The 16,612-nt window shown below is 30.7% G+C and overlaps 1 protein-coding gene across 2 annotated transcripts; it reads right to left on the bottom strand.

Annotated features, from left to right (window-relative positions):
- Positions 1–1,301: 1,301 nt before the first annotated feature.
- On the bottom strand, positions 1,302–5,087 carry LOC114185962 (beta-glucosidase 24-like). Of its 2 annotated transcripts, none has more exons than XM_085674023.1 (14): positions 4,778–5,087; positions 4,367–4,488; positions 4,076–4,145; positions 3,702–3,760; positions 3,524–3,599; positions 3,331–3,417; positions 3,135–3,222; positions 2,779–3,034; positions 2,542–2,657; positions 2,228–2,460; positions 2,110–2,141; positions 1,916–2,018; positions 1,710–1,821; positions 1,302–1,627 (listed from the first exon to the last, which is right to left on the bottom strand). In XM_085674023.1, exons 1-14 carry the CDS (start codon positions 5,043–5,045, stop codon positions 1,444–1,446), a joined length of 1,806 nt encoding a protein of 601 aa, XP_085530149.1. In that variant the 5' UTR covers positions 5,046–5,087; the 3' UTR covers positions 1,302–1,443. The 2 variants fall into 2 exon arrangements, with proteins under 2 accessions (XP_085530149.1, XP_027929754.1); XM_028073953.2 differs by having other exon boundaries at positions 4,367–4,491; positions 4,778–5,086.
- Between the last annotated feature and the right edge of the window lie 11,525 nt (positions 5,088–16,612).

Genomic DNA, 16,612 nt, shown 5'->3' on the forward strand with positions numbered 1-16,612 from the left:
TTAGGATTTTTCTCTTCCATTTTTTTTTTATATAAATTAGGTTAAAACACGTGTGTATACACCAATTATCTTTTTGTGTGTGTTTGTTTACGTTAATTTATTAAATTAAAAAATATTTGAGCTATATTTATTATATTATTAATAAATTGTTCTTATAATTCACTTTATATATTTTTGGTTTTTTTATAATAATATATTTTAATTGATGTGGTATATATGTTATAAGAAATAATTTTAATAAAAGTTAAGAAAATAAACATTATATCTAAAGGAGATAGTTACATCATAGTTGCTTTTTAAATATCTAATTAATTTTTATACTCCAATATTTTCTTTGAAAAACTGTTATGTGTATTTATGATAATAGTATATTTTTTTATCAGCAAGAATAAAAATATTAATAGTAGTAATATTGTTGTCCCAACCCATATTGAAAAACAAAGAAGGAAGTAATAGTACGTATTTCTTCTTGTTCTGAGCAGTGAAAATTATAATTCCATCTCATACTTTTGAATATATACTTTAGAACACGCTTTAGTTACACCGTTCATGTTAATGTGTGCTCAATACTTCTTTAATAATATTTGATTATTCAGTGCATCGTAATTATTAGATTAATAAGAACCTCGATCTTGTGAAGTATTATAAATGATTCACAAACGATAATAATATAATTGATTCAAAATCCTTTGAATTTTATTTTTTTGCAAAAATTCAACAATTTTATCCTAATGCACCAGAACTTAATAAAACTCAAGAGAGTATGTAAGGAAAACTTGTGTTAAATATATTAAAGAGATTTATTTAAATTTTTATATAAATTTATATATTTTATATTAAATTTTATTTTCTTTCGACCCCATTTTTTTAATTTCTAGATTTGTTCTTAGAATCGAAACATATAATCGAATATGCTCTTTTAGGTTTTTGAAATTGAAAGGAAATAGACTTCAGTTGTGATTAAAAATCTAGGTCTGTTTCTTTAATTTTTTTATTAAAATATTTTTTTAATTGTATTAGATTTTAGTTTTGAAGACAACAGAAACATATATTACTGAAGTGAAAAACTATTTTTTTTGTGGTCAGGGTAACTGTAAATTAAAAAAGAATAGGTGTCAAAATTCGGTAATTGACACGGCTTCTAATAAAAATCATAATTTAAAAATTTTAATTTTTATATAATACTTAACTTTTTCATTTTTATTTAATATAAAATTTAAACTTATAATTGAATTTCTAACAGAAATCGAATAAGAATAATTAAATAAATATGTTTTCTCTGATAAAGAACAATGAGGAAATAATTTATAACTAAATTTATTAAAAGCTGCATTGATAAAAAGTTTAACAAGCACACACTTTATTGAAATGCATTAAACTGGCAACATCACACTAGAGAGTCTTTCCAAAGTCTTGAACAGAAGTTTGCTTTAGATGCTCTCATCATTTGGGAAGTGATGGTTTTTTAAGAAAATTCGTAAACCATTGTGCAGAGAGTTTGGCGTATCTCTTCAAACCATCGTTTCTGTCAACATAGTTCAGTCCAAATCCCACTGAATAACCATTCTTCCACTCAAAATTATCTAACAGCGACCATGCAAAATATCCTTGTACATTCACGCCCTCCCTTACAAAATTAACATAAGAAATTCAAATTAGATTTTAAAATAATGATTCAAATAAGGAAAAACAAAAAGAAAAACCATTACCCGATTGCTGAAAGCAGATAATAAAGATGGCGATAATAATAATCGATTCGATAAATGTCAAGAAGAGCTTCCTCAAGTGTCTGTGCTTCATCATTCACATCGTTACCTCTACCTGTGATTTAAAATCAATAAACGTCACTATGTTAAAAGAGAATTCTTTACACTATATTTCAAAGATAATAATTCTTTTTTTTTTGTATAATTACCATTTTCAGTTATATAAATCAAAGGATTATTGTACGTTGCTTTGGTATAAAGCAACAAGTCTTTAAATCCTTTGGGACATACATATAACCAATCAGAAGCGGTCTGCAAAATAAATATGAAGTTACATGAAATAAAATTATAAAAATAACAATAATAATAATAATATTAAAATTTGACATGTTCATATACATACCGGAGTACCGACCGGAATACCATTGCGTTCAGCTGAGCAACGAAAACAAAAGCAAGATGAGATATTAAGAAATTCAAGATATATAATTTACATAATTGAAAGATAGAGAATTTCTCACTTAGATAAGTGACATTTGCATCAGTAGTATAACTAGGTTCGTCTTTGGATGTAGTACTAGGTTCAACTTTGGGTCGATTCGCAGCATAGTTAGTGGTGTAATAGTTTAATCCAAGAAAATCAAATGAACCAGCAAGAAGTGTTGATTCTTCTGCACTGAACTCTGGTAATCGTTTACCAACTAATTTACGCATAGTGTCTGGGTATTTTCCTGATGTCAATGGTTCCATGTACCTATAATCATTGTCACAAATCAAAATATCAAATTCAGATTATTTTTGTTTGTTTCTAACTTATGTAGAGTTAAGCACTTACCATCCAAACATGAAGTCAAGTGCTCGTTTCGCAGCGGCTACATCTTCTGCGGCATCAGTATATGGCTCGTACCAATTAGCAATAATTGTTATGCCCATCATTCCATTTTGACTTTCCTGGATAAAGTGTTTCAAACGTTAATTTAGTGACAGAGTTGTACCAAAGTACTTGAACACTCGTAGCGATGTGGAAATCTAATAAAATTTGAAGATTTAAAAGTTCTGATAAAAAAACAACCTTGAACTCATTCCTGTACACATCTACAGCAGCTGCATGAGAAAGTAGGAGATTATGTGTAACTATATATGGTTCTGTTCCTGAATCACCACCGAGACAAGTTGGATCTTGCCATTCAGAACATCGACCTGGTGCAAAGGCCCCAATTGCATAACCACCATTACTATAAGACCATGGTTCATTCAGAGTGATCCAATGTTTCACCCTGTCTCCGAAGTATTTGAAACAAACTTTTGCGAAGTCTTTAAAATCATCTCTGAAATCAAGAATACAACAAAATATAGATTTTAAAATTAGTAACTTAATAAATAGTAAGTAACTCTTGTTGAATGAAGGATAAGTTTTGAATAACTTACACAATCTGATGAGATAAGAAACCTCCATACTCTTCTTGTAAGGCTTGGGGAGTATCCCAGTGAAACAGTGTGATATAGGGTTCTAGACCTGCGAGGTTAATATGTAAAACATGATTATTGTCATTTACTTAAGAAACTCCTTTCAAATGTAAATTTTAATGAAGAAAAACCAGGAGAGGAAATCGTGGATATTCACCGTTGGCTATTAGATTATCGATGAGGTCATTGTAATAATCGATTCCTTCTTGGTTTACACCCTCCTCGTTTTCGCCCACTTTTCCATCTATATATCAATAATTTAAGAAAAAAGAAGATTGAAATCATTAACAATGAAAGATCCCATAACAATGATAACAAACACAATAATAGTTCATCAACTTTGATCTCACTTGGTATTATTCTAGACCACGAGACGGAGAATCTGTATGCATCCAGATTCATATCCTTCATTATCTGAACATCTTCCTGTTATATAAATGAAAAACAACATAAAAATTTAATGAATCGTTTTGAAGGACAAGATAACTGACTACTCTACGTTATGATCATTAAGAAATTGGACTTTACCAAGTAACGATGATATTCGTCAACTGCTACATCTCCATTGCTTCTGTCATCTATCCGCTCTGCAAGTTATTACAAATTTGTAGTAAGAATATATAATATAAACTCTAAAAATCTTAGAAACAATTTTTTTTTTTTATAAATTTATATTGTATAATTGTTTTAGTTCAAATAGTTTTGTTATTTCTTATAACTTTTCTCTCATCGTGCAATTATACTACTTTTAATTATTCTTTTTCCTTCGCGTTTTATTTATTTATTTTCACTTAAGTAATTAGATATTCACAACTAACTATTAAAACAGAAATAAAGTAAAATGAAAGAAATTATTTTCCCCTCTCCTTGATATAATGTTAGAGACAGAAAGAGAGAAAAACCTGGATATCTATGGGTGAATGCATCCCATACACTTGCTTTTCTTCCACCTTCAGATGCCGCTCCTTCGTACTGTAGGTACATATTATGAACATAACAAAATCACGTGAGTTTAGGTTGAAATCTCAAAGCTTAACTTCTCATCAGAATAAAGTGATGTGATGTTTAATTTATATATAGAGAAACATTTACGTATCATAAATTTTAGTTACACAAAATAAAAAAATTTATTTATGCGACAAATAGAATAAAATGTAACAAAAGCATACGTATGTTTTATGGAGTGCATATACCTGGTAAGCCGCGGACGCTGTCCCGAAAACAAAGCCCTCGGGAAAACTGCTTCGATTGAGAGAAAGAGCTTCCACAACCGATGCAGGATATTCCTCAGTACTTACTGCTGGTAATACGCTAACTGCTACAGTACCCAACACAATAAACTCATTACATGCCATGTTCAGTTATTACCACACTCTGATTCTGCTTAATGCAGTACTGATACAGTAAAATAATATCTTATGCTATAGATAATAAACATTTCGAAAATACTGAAATTATTTCTAGTAGACTTCCAACAACATACGACATATAGACAGTAAGATTGACATTCATTTTTGATATCCGAGGTATGAAATTAGAACTAAGACGTTAAAAAGAAACATGCAGATGTTGAGTGATAAAAGAAGTGATGAAGAGTAAAATACTAGGTTTCTCCAGAGAGCGTTTTGCAATAGCAGCATCTGCAGGTGAGGCCTTAGTGCCAGCAACAGCAGCACCACCGATGAGGGCAGTGCCGAGGGCCAATCTGCGAGAGAGAAGGCTGAGGGTGGAGGCGTCACCCTCTTCCACGTCCTCCTTCTCCGCCTTGCAAACAATGTGGTTTCGTGTGGTGCTCTTCACTTCCCGGTGTGGCCAAGCTCTGACCGGGGTGGTTAGGGCACGGAGCTGCAAGAAAGCTTGTGTGTAAGCCATTCTTCTCCTCAAAGAATACAAATTGTTCACATCTTTGGCCTCTGAATGAGCCACTATATATAGAGTTTATGACATGCAGAAGAACCCTCTACAGCTATTAAAAAGTTGTGTCCCGGTGTAGACTGATGTCTGTTACCGTTCACGTGTTTTCAAAGTTTAGGGTTTTGCACCATCCACGTGGGTATTTTTCGAAAATATTTCCAAAATGGATAAATAAGATTATCTAACTCCATATTTATTCACCCAAAGGCAAACGAGGGAATTGAAGGTTGCTTATAACTAAATTCAAGTCTCAAAAGTTACAAGCTCCGCGTGCCACGAAACGAAGTGGAATGTAGGTTTTAGTATGAAATAATATAAAGAGTCTTATTATAAAAAAGAAAAAAAAATCTACTATTACTTCTAATTTCGATTTTCAAAAAATTACATCTCTACACTAAACACTACAAAAATTATATTTTAACAGGGAATTTTTAAGAGGAATTACAATAATTCCTAGTCAGTTCAACACATAAAGGTGCCGATGATTTTTCAATTAATCTGATGAAAGTTCAACGCTCCCACCCATTCTCATTTTCCCTGTTCCGATTGCTCACAAAACCTAGTATCTGTTACTAGATCTACTATTACTTCTAATTTCGATTTTCCACAAATTATATCCCTGCACTAGATCTAGACTCTTCTTATGCTTACTATGAAGTCAAACAAATTAGTAATAAAAGATAACAAAATGATTAAAATAGTAGTTGTTTATACTTTTGTAACTACATTTTCGGAATTTTTAATAATTAATGTAATTTTAAATAATAGTTATTGAAATAACAAATTTTATAAATTTTATGTATATGAATATACTACAAGAAAATTTTTAAATAATGATTAATTTCAAAAATAAAAAATAATTAGTCATAGTGATCAATTTAAATTCTAATTTATAAATTAAAGATTCTCGATAATTAAAATAATTTTTGAATTGATTATTATAATGACTAATTATTTTTAATTATTAAAATTATACCAAATTTAGAGATTTTTTTGTAATGACAAGTCATATTTGCATGACATAATTTTGTCATGGGAAACTATGCATAAATAACACGATTTCAGACTTCTTATAACAAATTCGTATTGACATTTCGTGACTTTTGAATGAAAAGAAAATGTTAGAATTAAACACAAATTTAATTCTACTTAATTTTTTATTTTGTAATTTCAACCGAAGTTCGAGTGGAAATACCACTCTTTTACTTTATCTGGTTAAAAGTGAGATTGTTTTAAACTGTGTTATTTTTGGTGAATTTACTGATGAGAAATGGAAAGAGACGATTAGAAAGTGAATACGTGGTTGTTTTTGGAGTGAGGGGTGAGGAAAGGGACATGGAGCGAGGATTAGTAGGATTGGTAGTAAATGACATCCCACTAGTGTTGGTAAGATTAGAAGGTGAATGAGGCATAATTACTAAATTGTCCTCTTCATATTTAGTTTTTTGTGCACTACCCTCGTAATAATTTCACGTGTTCACACAATCTCGAACCCGTTTTCAAGTGAGTTTTTAGTTGTATGTCTTTCATTGTGTGGTTTTGTGGAAATAAAAAAACAATGGTGAAGTGGCCATGGAAGATTCCAACAACGGTGGAGGAAGACAAACTAGGAAAAACATTTGTTGTGGTTGGAACCATTCCAACAACATGGTGGAAGAAGATGAACCAGGAAGATTATGTGTTGCAGGAAGACGAACAACTGCAACGTGGATGGAATCATTCCAACAGAATGCTTGTTGTTTTGGAATGATTCCGCCATTTCTTTGAATGATTTCACCTTTGTGTGGAACGATTTCTTGGTCTTTAAGGAACAATTCCTCCACCACCTAAGATCCATTATGTTTCAACGTGGTTATTATGGTTTCAATGTGGTTTTTAAACAATTTAATTTTTAACTTGTGTTACTTATAAAATTACAATTAAAAAGAAAATAAAATAGAAAACATCAATAAATTATTTTCTACATAAACATTCAATAGGTAAATGTTAAATTTATTTTTCATACCAATTATATTGTGTTGTTTATTTTTTTATAAATAATTTTTTTTATAATTTCAATCATTCAATAAAATTTTAAAAATTAATTCTAAGTTATTTATATATTATTTTATATTACTTACTTTTAACAATAAGGACATTTTAATAATCTAATTTTATTATTTATTAAAAGTTTTTTTTAATGTCAATTCAGTCACAAACTCTCACAAATTTCTTTCTCTAATCCATTTAAAAATCACTTCCAGATCCCTTAAAAATGAAATCACACAAACTTTATCCTCTAATCCTTTTTATCTTTTTCTTTTTCCTCACCCTCAAATCATTCATCCAAAATAAAATAGTAGAAGCTTAGAATATTATAATTTTAATATCTTCTTCTCTCGTTTAAGATCCGGTTTCCTTTTAAACTTTACTTAACAAATTTTACTTACTGTACCTATAATTTAGGTTCCAATATAATATACATTGCAAATGTTATAATTGTCAGTTAGTGTCTCATAATGGTAGGACATTATTTATCAGGAGTGATCTTTAACGTATTATAGTACTCTCGTTAAGGAGATCGATGCTAGAGAGTATTTTTAGAAACATTATTACATTATTGTCTAGCAGTTATAAAATTTTGTGTATGTTTGGTTAGATTTATAGTTACTTTTATAATATGTAAATTATATATATATATATATATATATATATATATATATATATATATATATATATATATATATATATATATATATATATATATATATATATTATTGATAGAAAAAGTCAGTGCACAAACTACGAACAACTTTGATTTTTTTTTTCTTAAAATATCAGAATGGACTCAGTTATGTTAAAGTCTACAAATCTCAATGTTTAGGTTTTTGCACCGTTCACGTGGCTATTCTTAAAAAAGATATCACGAATACTGATGAATAAGTCTTTTAGGTGTGCACGAGTTCCTTATGAACAATAAGTTCTTAAACTTTTTTATCTTTTTTATTAACAAGTCGTGATAAGAGATATGATCATAGAATCAACATTGTTTTTATCAAGACAGTGTTGTTTTTATTTATTTTTTAAATAGAAGTCCTCATATGACAACTTTAATTGAAGTGAAGTTACCATGTGACTATTTCTTCTTTTTTTTAATGGGAGAGTAATTTTTCTTTTTTTTATGTGATTTATATATTTTTTAATCAGAGAATTAATTTTTATAATTATAAGCTTGTCCATTTTATATTTTTAATATAATATTTACTTTTTTCATATTTTAAGAGATACTTAATTTTTTAGATGATAATTTTTCGATATATTTTTAGCTTAAGCTGAATTGAGTTTTATATGAATTATATGTGTGATCAGGTACATTAGATACGTGATTTAGATTATACTGTTGTGTATAAATATTTATCTTCAATTTATAATTGTTATGATTATATCCTAAAGCACTATTTTAATTTTTTTTATCAAGTTTAAATAATTGAAATTGAATCTAAATAAAAAAAATATGGATTGGAATTAAATCCAGATCCATGTTTCGTAAGAAAACCAATTTGAATTTTACAGATCTAAAATTATCTTTATATTAGTTTTAAGTAAAATATCTTTATAGCTTTTACTTTAGTGTAAATTCAAATAAGACTCGTACACTTATTAATCTTTTATATATTTTAAGATGAAAAAACATTTATTTTCATTTTAGAATTCATTATCTTATTTAAGATCTAAACTTTTAAATATTATATTATATCTGTATATTTCAATTGGAAAATTTTACATGAAACCCTAATCTAATAATTCAATATAAGAATCTTAAACAATTATTTTTTTCGAAATTACCCAAACTCAAAAAATATTTAAATTTCATCATCACAGTCCAAAAGTCGAGATCGGAGACTGAGATTCGATCCTCCATATGGGAAAATACAATTTTTAAATGTGACACTATCTAGATAAGAAGAGGATAATATTTCCTAGTCACCAAGTCAAAACGTTCCAACACGATTTAATTAAACTCATTTATTTTCACTTTATTTTGTACAACATAAAAAATATTAAAGTCTTGTTATCAGTAGCTAGCGTATCTTGATCAGGAGGGCTCAAGTTAATATACACTAAAAGCTTATATATTTTATTATTATGACTAATATAATAAAAATAATTTCATAATTTAAAATAATTATATTTATAAAAAAAATCACATATATTTGTTATTTTAAATTTATTTATCAATAATTAAATCAAAATTAAATTTTTAGTCACATGTTTTTAATATAAATAATTATATTGTGGTATGGACATACAACTTGCAACTCCATAAGAGGGTTTAAAGTGGCTAACGAGATGACAATGATTGACAAAGCTTTCAAAGGCCATATCGTTTTGTGTTGATATCTTACATAAAGTTATTCATGATTATGTTGTCATCTTGGAAGAATAGTGAGATGTGGTTCTCTATTTTACTATATAAGAGACTCTGTGTAAAGCTTTAAGATACACCAAAAAATACAAATACTTCCTAGTGTAGTCGTGGACGTAGGCATACACATTATAGCCGAACCACGTTAAATTCTCTGTGTCTATTTTTCTCTCCTTTATTCTTTCCTTTATTGCCTTGTTCCTAACAATTGGTATCAAGAGCCATTTTTCTTAGTATGCTCTGTGGTTGCAGCATTGTCTGATCTTCCACATCAGAAAAGATTTGGTTTCTATTTTTCTTCTTGGGGATCTCAGTTTAGAGAAGTAGTGGGAGCTTTGGTCAAAGGCAGCAGGAGCCTTGGTCAAAGGCAGCAGGAGCTTTGGTCAAAAGCCGCAGCAGGAGCTTTGGTCAAAAGCCGCAGCAGGAGCTTTCGTCAAAGGCAGCAGGAGCTTTGGTCAAAAGCCGCAGCAGGAGCTTTGGTCAAAAGCCGCAGCAGGAGCTTTGGTCAAAAGCCGCAGCAGGAGCTTTGGTCAAAAGCCGCAGCAGGAGCTTTCGTCAAAGCAGCAAGAGCAATGGCATTGGAAGAAGGGAAGGTGAGGATTGAGAAGTTTGATGGCAGTGACTTCGGGTTCTGGAAGATGCAGATAGAGGACTACCTGTATCAGAAGAAGTTGTATCTACCCTTAACAGGGCAGAAGCCAACTGACATGGAGCAGGTGGAATGGGATTTGTTAGATCGGCAAACACTCGGTGTGATCCGATTGACATTAGCCAAGAATGTTGCGTTCAACATCATGAACGAGAACACAACCGTAGATTTGATGAAGGCATTGTCAAATATGTATGAGAAGCCATCTGCAGCCAATAAAGTGTATTTGATTCGCAGACTAGTCAACCTAAAAATGGGTGAAGGTAACTCGATTACTAATCATATTAGTGAATTCAATACAATTATTGCGCAGTTGACATCAGTGTAGATAACATTTGATGATGAGGTGAAAGCATTAATTTTATTATCATCTCTTCCGAAAAGTTGGAGTGCAACTGTTACTGCAGTTAGTAATTCTGCAAGTAATAGTAAGTTGAAGCTTGATAACATCCGTGACCTGATCTTAAGCGAAGATGTTCGCAGAAAAAGTTCAGGGGAATCTTCCAGTTCTAGTTCCGGTTCAGCATTGAGTACTGAAACTAGAGGAAGAAGTAGCCAGAAAGGTCGTAATCAAGGCCGAGGCAGATCAAAGTCTAGAGAGAAATCAAAACCAAAATACCGGAATGATATCACTTGTTGGAATTGTCAGAAAAGGGGTCACTTTACAAATCAATGTAGGGCTCCAAGGAAGAACAACAACAAGAGGCAAGATAGTGATCAATCAACAAATGCAGCAACTGATGAAATTGAAGATGCACTATTATGTAGTCTAGATAGTTCTATTGATTCATGGATTATGGACTCAGGTGCGTCATTTCATACTACACCTTCTTTAGAACTATTATCTAACTATGTTCCAGGAAAGTTTGGGAAGGTCTACCTTGCAGATGAAAAATCTCTTGATATTATAGGAAGAGATGATATCAATATCAGAACCTCTAATGGAAGTGTGTGGACTTTGAAGAATGTCAGACATATTCCAGCCTTAAAGAGAAACTTAATATCTATAGGGCAGTTGGATGATGAGGGGCATTACACCACCTTTGGAGATGGACACTGGAAAGTAATGAAAGGTAATCTTGTTGTTGCTCGTGGAAAGAAGCGAGGATCTCTTTACATGATTGCAGATGAGGATATGATATCAGTTGCAGAAGTTGGCAACAGTTCCTCTTTGTGGCATCAGAGACTTGGGCATATGAGTGAGAAAGGAATGAAGCTCATGGTCTCAAAAGGTAAAATACCTAACTTGAAGCATGTTGACGTTGGACCTTGCGAACATTGTATCTTTGGAAAGCAGAAAAAGGTTAGCTTCTCCAAAACAAGTAAGTCGTCTAAAGTTGAAAGACTAGCACTAGTGCATACAGATGTTTGGGGGCCAGCTCCAGTGAAATCTCTTGGAGGTTCACACTATTACGTTACCTTCATTGATGACTCTACAAGAAAGGTATGGGTTTATTTTCTTAAAAATAAATCTGATGTGTTTTCTGTGTTTAAAAGGTGGAAACAGGAGGTTGAGACTCAAACAGGTTTAAAGATTAAATGTTTGAAGTCTGATAATGGTGGAGAATATGACAGTAATCAATTCAAGGAGTTTTGTTCAAAGAATGGGATCAGAATGATCAAGACGGTTCCAGGAACACCAGAACAAAACGGTGTGGCAGAAAGAATGAATAGAACCTTGAATGAGAGAGCAAGATGTATGAGAATCCAGTCAGGATTACCCAAGGTATTTTGGGCAGATGCAATAAGCACAACAGCCTATCTCATAAACAGAGGACCATCAGTTCCTTTAGGCTATCAGTTACCTGAAGAAGTATGGTCTGGAAATGAGGTAAATCTTTCACATCTGAAAGTTTTTGGTTGTGCTTCATATATTTTGTTGAACTCTAATAGTAGAGATAAATTGGACCCTAAGGCAAAGCGATGCTATTTCATTGGCTATGGATCTGACATGTATGGCTACAGGTTTTGGGATGACCAAAACAAGAAAATTATCAGAAGTAGAAATGTTACTTTTAATGAAAACATGTTCTATAAGGACAGGACTGCAGAATTTGCAAATGCAAATAAAAGGCCAGAGCAGGTATCATTAGAAGAAGTTTCAGAAAGTGATGTAGCCAACAGAAGGCAGAATACAGAAGTAGAGCCTGAGTCAGAGCCCGAGTCAGAGTTTGGGTCAGAACCTGAACAGATAGTAGAGTCAGTAACTCCTGAATTACCGACTAGAAGGTCTAGCAGAACCATTGTAGCACCACAAAGGTACTCCCCTTCATTGCATTACTTGTTGTTGACTGATGCTGGTGAGCCAGAGCATTTTGCTGAGGCTATGCAGGGAGGTGAATCTATTAAGTGGGAGCTAGCAATGGAAGATGAGATAAAGTCTCTTCAGAAGAATAAGACATGGTCTTTAACCAAGCTTCCAGAAGGAAAGAAGGTTTTGCAAAACAGGTGGGTCTATCGGTTAAAAGAAGAACCAGATGACAACAAACGATATAAGGCCAGACTTGTAGTGAAAGGGTTCCAATAGAGACAAGGAATTGACTTCACAGAAATTTTCTCTCTTGTTGTCAAGATGACTACCATCAGAGTTATCTTGAGTATAGTAGCTGCAGAAAATCTTCATCTGGAGCAGTTAGATGTGAAAACGACATTCCTACATGGAGATCTTGAGGAAGAAATCTTTATGGCACAACCAAAAGGTTTTGAAGTACAAGGCAAAGAGAATCTTGTATGCAAGCTTCATAAAAGTTTGTATAGGTTGAAACAAGCACCGCGACAATGGTATAAGAAGTTTAATGAGTTTATGAGAAACTCAGGATTTCATAGATGTGAAGAAGATCATTGTTGTTATGTGAAGAAATATGTTCATAGTTATATCATTCTTGCCTTGTATGTTGATGACATGTTGATTGCTGGTGCTAATATGACAGAAATTGACAGGTTGAAGAAACAATTGTCAGAAAATTTTGAAATGAAGGATCTTGGTCCAGCCAAGCAAATTCTTGGTATGAGAATTTCCAGGGATAGATCTAAAGATTTGGGAGGTGATTTGGATGGTAGAAAGAGCACAACAGGTTATATTTTTACATTGGGTGGCACAGCTATCAGTTGGAAGTCCAAACTTCAAGGAAGAGTCTCCCTTTCAACCACTGAAGCTGAATATATAGCTATCTCAGAAACAGCAAAAGAGATGATATGGTTGAAGAATCTTCTAAAAGAATTAGGAAAAGGGCAAGATGAACCTTCATTGTTCAGTGACAGTCAAAGTGCCATTTGTCTTGCTAAAAATCCAATTCTTCACTCCAGATGCAAACACATTGAATTGAAGTATCATTTTATCAGAAACTTGATAAATGATGGAGATTTGATTTTGTTGAAGATTCCAGGTGCAGAGAATCCAGCTGATATGTTGACCAAGACTGTCACAACAACTAAGTTGAGGCTTTGCATTGCCTCAACTGGCCTTCGAGAAAATTGATGATGAAGGCACTACACTAGGTGGTAATGTAAATCAAACCCCAAGTGGGAGAATTGTTAGAATTATGGTGCTTGATTTAGTCCCACATCGCTTAGAATAGTGAGATGTGGTTCTCTATTTTACTATATAAGAGACTCTGTGTAAAGCTTTAAGATACACCAAAAAATACAAATACTTCCTAGTGTAGTCGTGGACGTAGGCATACACATTGTAGTCGAACCACGTTAAATTCTCTGTGTCTATTTTTCTCTCCTTTATTCTTTCCTTTATTGCCTTGTTCCTAACAGTTCACACCTATGATACTTAGTGCTAATAGGCAGAAGAGACACTTCAACTGCAAGCAACGATGTTGCAAACACCAACCTTTCAAAGGTTTTGCTAGTTAGGTGGTTAATTTTTACTTGGATAGCCACTGCCTATCATTTGTTTGTCAAGGTTATAACTATGTCTTAGAATTGATAATATTTTGTGGGCTAGTAGAAGAGATTTGTTCTTTGTTATAATAACTTATGTTTGTTTCGGTGACTCTTATTTTGTATGACCATGTTGTCACGTTTTTCTATCTCTCTCAACTAGTTGTGTATTTTTTGTAAAAGTGTTAGAGCATCCCTTAAGTGTTCTTTTATAATTTATTTATTCTTTGTAGATAAAAAAATAAAAAAAAATAAAAAAATAATTATATTGTGTGAAAAAATGTATTTTTTTTCATATTATTTTGTAATGTTATTTTGATGATGATCATTAAAAAAAGTCATTCAATTAAAATAAAATGTACATTTTGTCAAAAATTTACATAGTTCAAAGATAGTTAATAATTTTTTTAATTTCAATAATTAATAGCATTAACAATAAAATATTAAAATTGAAATTTTTAACTAATTATTATTAAATGTGATATTGATAAATTAGTTGTCTATATTAATTAATAGTAAGTGAACAAGTAAGTAAAAAAGTGATGATGAATATTATAATCTTTTTTCAAGTTTTAAAATTTGATGGTTATTTAAGTTTTATCTATATGAAAACCAATTTTTTTAACGCTCATACTTTAAAACAATGAAAATACAAAATACTTTACTTAGTCCTAGGTATTATGTATCAATTGAAGAAACACTTTAGACACGTAACAACTCTTGAATGAACACTTTGAACACGTGACACACTTTGAACATGCACAACTCTTCAATTTATTCTTAAAAAATAAAAAAAATATTATTCAAACTTTAATAACATTTTTATGCTCTACAATAAAATTTAAAAGAATATCAGTACTTTCTTAACATAAGTTCATGTACTCTTTAATATTGAGAACGTCTTCTTTAGAAGTTTACTTTTGAAGAATAAATTGTAGATTAGACTAAAATTTAAGAAATTATTTTGAAATGCTACAATCTTCAAGTTTATTTATACTACATAATATATGCATTACAAAATAAGTTTTTACTTTTTCTAATAATAATAAAATTTTAATAATAAAAGTAAATATAAATTTTTTATAATAAAAGATAATTTTTATTTATTTTGTGAACAACTTTTAAGTGTTTACTTTTTCTAATAATAATAAAATTTTAATAATAAAAGTAAATATAAATTTTTTATAATAAAAGATAATTTTTATTTATTTTGTGAACAACTTTTTGTTATTAATAATTATTTTAAAAGATAATTAAATTTAAAAAGTTACCGGTGAAATTAGTAAGATAATTACAAATAAATTTACTACCAACGACTTATTTTTCAAACCACTCAACTTTATTCCTAGTAATGTTTTCTCAAAAATTTATCTTTCCTTTTAAAAACTATTTTCATAAAAACACTTCTATATTATAAAAAACAACAATAATATAATACTTTCTGTTGAAATTATTATACATTATAAAAAATATATAATTTAACTCAACCTACAATTATTTTGTTTTAAAAAACAATTATAAACTCAAACTAAAATATTAAAAAATAAAATAAATTAAATTAAATTCAGATTTATTAAAAGAATCCTTAGACTATATGTATTAATACTTTGTCATTTCAGTGTTACTAACACTCTAAAATACAATAATGGTTATTACATAAAAAAATTATTAAAATAAAAATGAAAAATAGAAACACAACATGGAAAATCACACTAAACATGCGATAAAAAATCATACCTTATGAAACAGCATCTAATAAAAAAATTTTAAATAAATACATAAAAAAGTACTTATTGTGTTCCCTATAAAAAAAAAAGCTAAAGGATAATTATCTTATCCACCCAATGATTTTCTGAATAAAAAATATGATAAATTTCGAGTTTAATATGTCACCAGTTAATATCATGAGTAATATCAAATAAAACTTGAAGTCACTTCTACCCAAATAGAACAATATGGCTTTTTTTTTTTAGTCTTTTTGACCGGTTATTTGTAAAAATAGGTTGTTTGAATTTTTTTTGAAAAACAGGGTTAAGTCGTTATGGGGGAGGACGACATTGAAGGTGAAGTCGTCCTCCCCTCGGTCGATTTTAATTTTTTTTTTAAAAAAAAAACAAAGTCGTTAGGCAGAAATACGATTTCTGGAAATGTGAAGATGAAGTCGTCGTTGGGGATGCCGGTTTTAACCAATACAATGATAAGGAGTGAAAAGAATGTTCTGTTATCACCACCTCTTAAGCAAATCAGCAGGTAGTGCCTGCTCGGGAAAAACCTAACTTTTATATATAACAGCTGACATTTCCATGGAAAATTTGTCAGGGAAAACTGTTTTCTCTAACACCCCTCCAGCATTGATGAGTGTGTGTTGAGCCAAGGCATTAATATGCATTGTGTCCTTGAAGTGTCGCTTCAAGAGCTTGTATATGGGATGAAGAATGCTTAACTGTATATGTGTATATGTGTGGCTATTATGAATGGTTCAATTACTCTATGGGAGTGTAACCTATGCAAGAGTCATAATTTTAAAATCAGAAATATAATGAAGCGAAACCGGCATCCCCAACGATGATTTCATCTTCA

Source organism: Vigna unguiculata, chromosome 5, assembly GCF_037176805.1.
Source record: "Vigna unguiculata cultivar grain cowpea cultivar isolate G323 ecotype 2 chromosome 5, ASM3717680v1, whole genome shotgun sequence".
Taxonomy (NCBI): domain Eukaryota; kingdom Viridiplantae; phylum Streptophyta; class Magnoliopsida; order Fabales; family Fabaceae; genus Vigna; species Vigna unguiculata.

What these genes read in the sequence shown, in the direction of transcription:
- LOC114185962 (XM_028073953.2), bottom strand. Translation starts at nt 5,045, where the DNA reads ATGGCTTACACACAAGCTTTCTTGCAGCTCCGTGCCCTAACCACCCCG. An exon ending in TTCTTATCTCATCAGATTGT is followed by an intron (nt 3,035 to 3,134) that starts GTAAGTTATTCA and finishes TCTTGATTTCAG; the next exon opens with AGATGATTTTAAAGACTTCG. An exon ending in TATCTGCTTTCAGCAATCGG is followed by an intron (nt 1,628 to 1,709) that starts GTAATGGTTTTT and finishes TAATTTTGTAAG; the next exon opens with GGAGGGCGTGAATGTACAAG.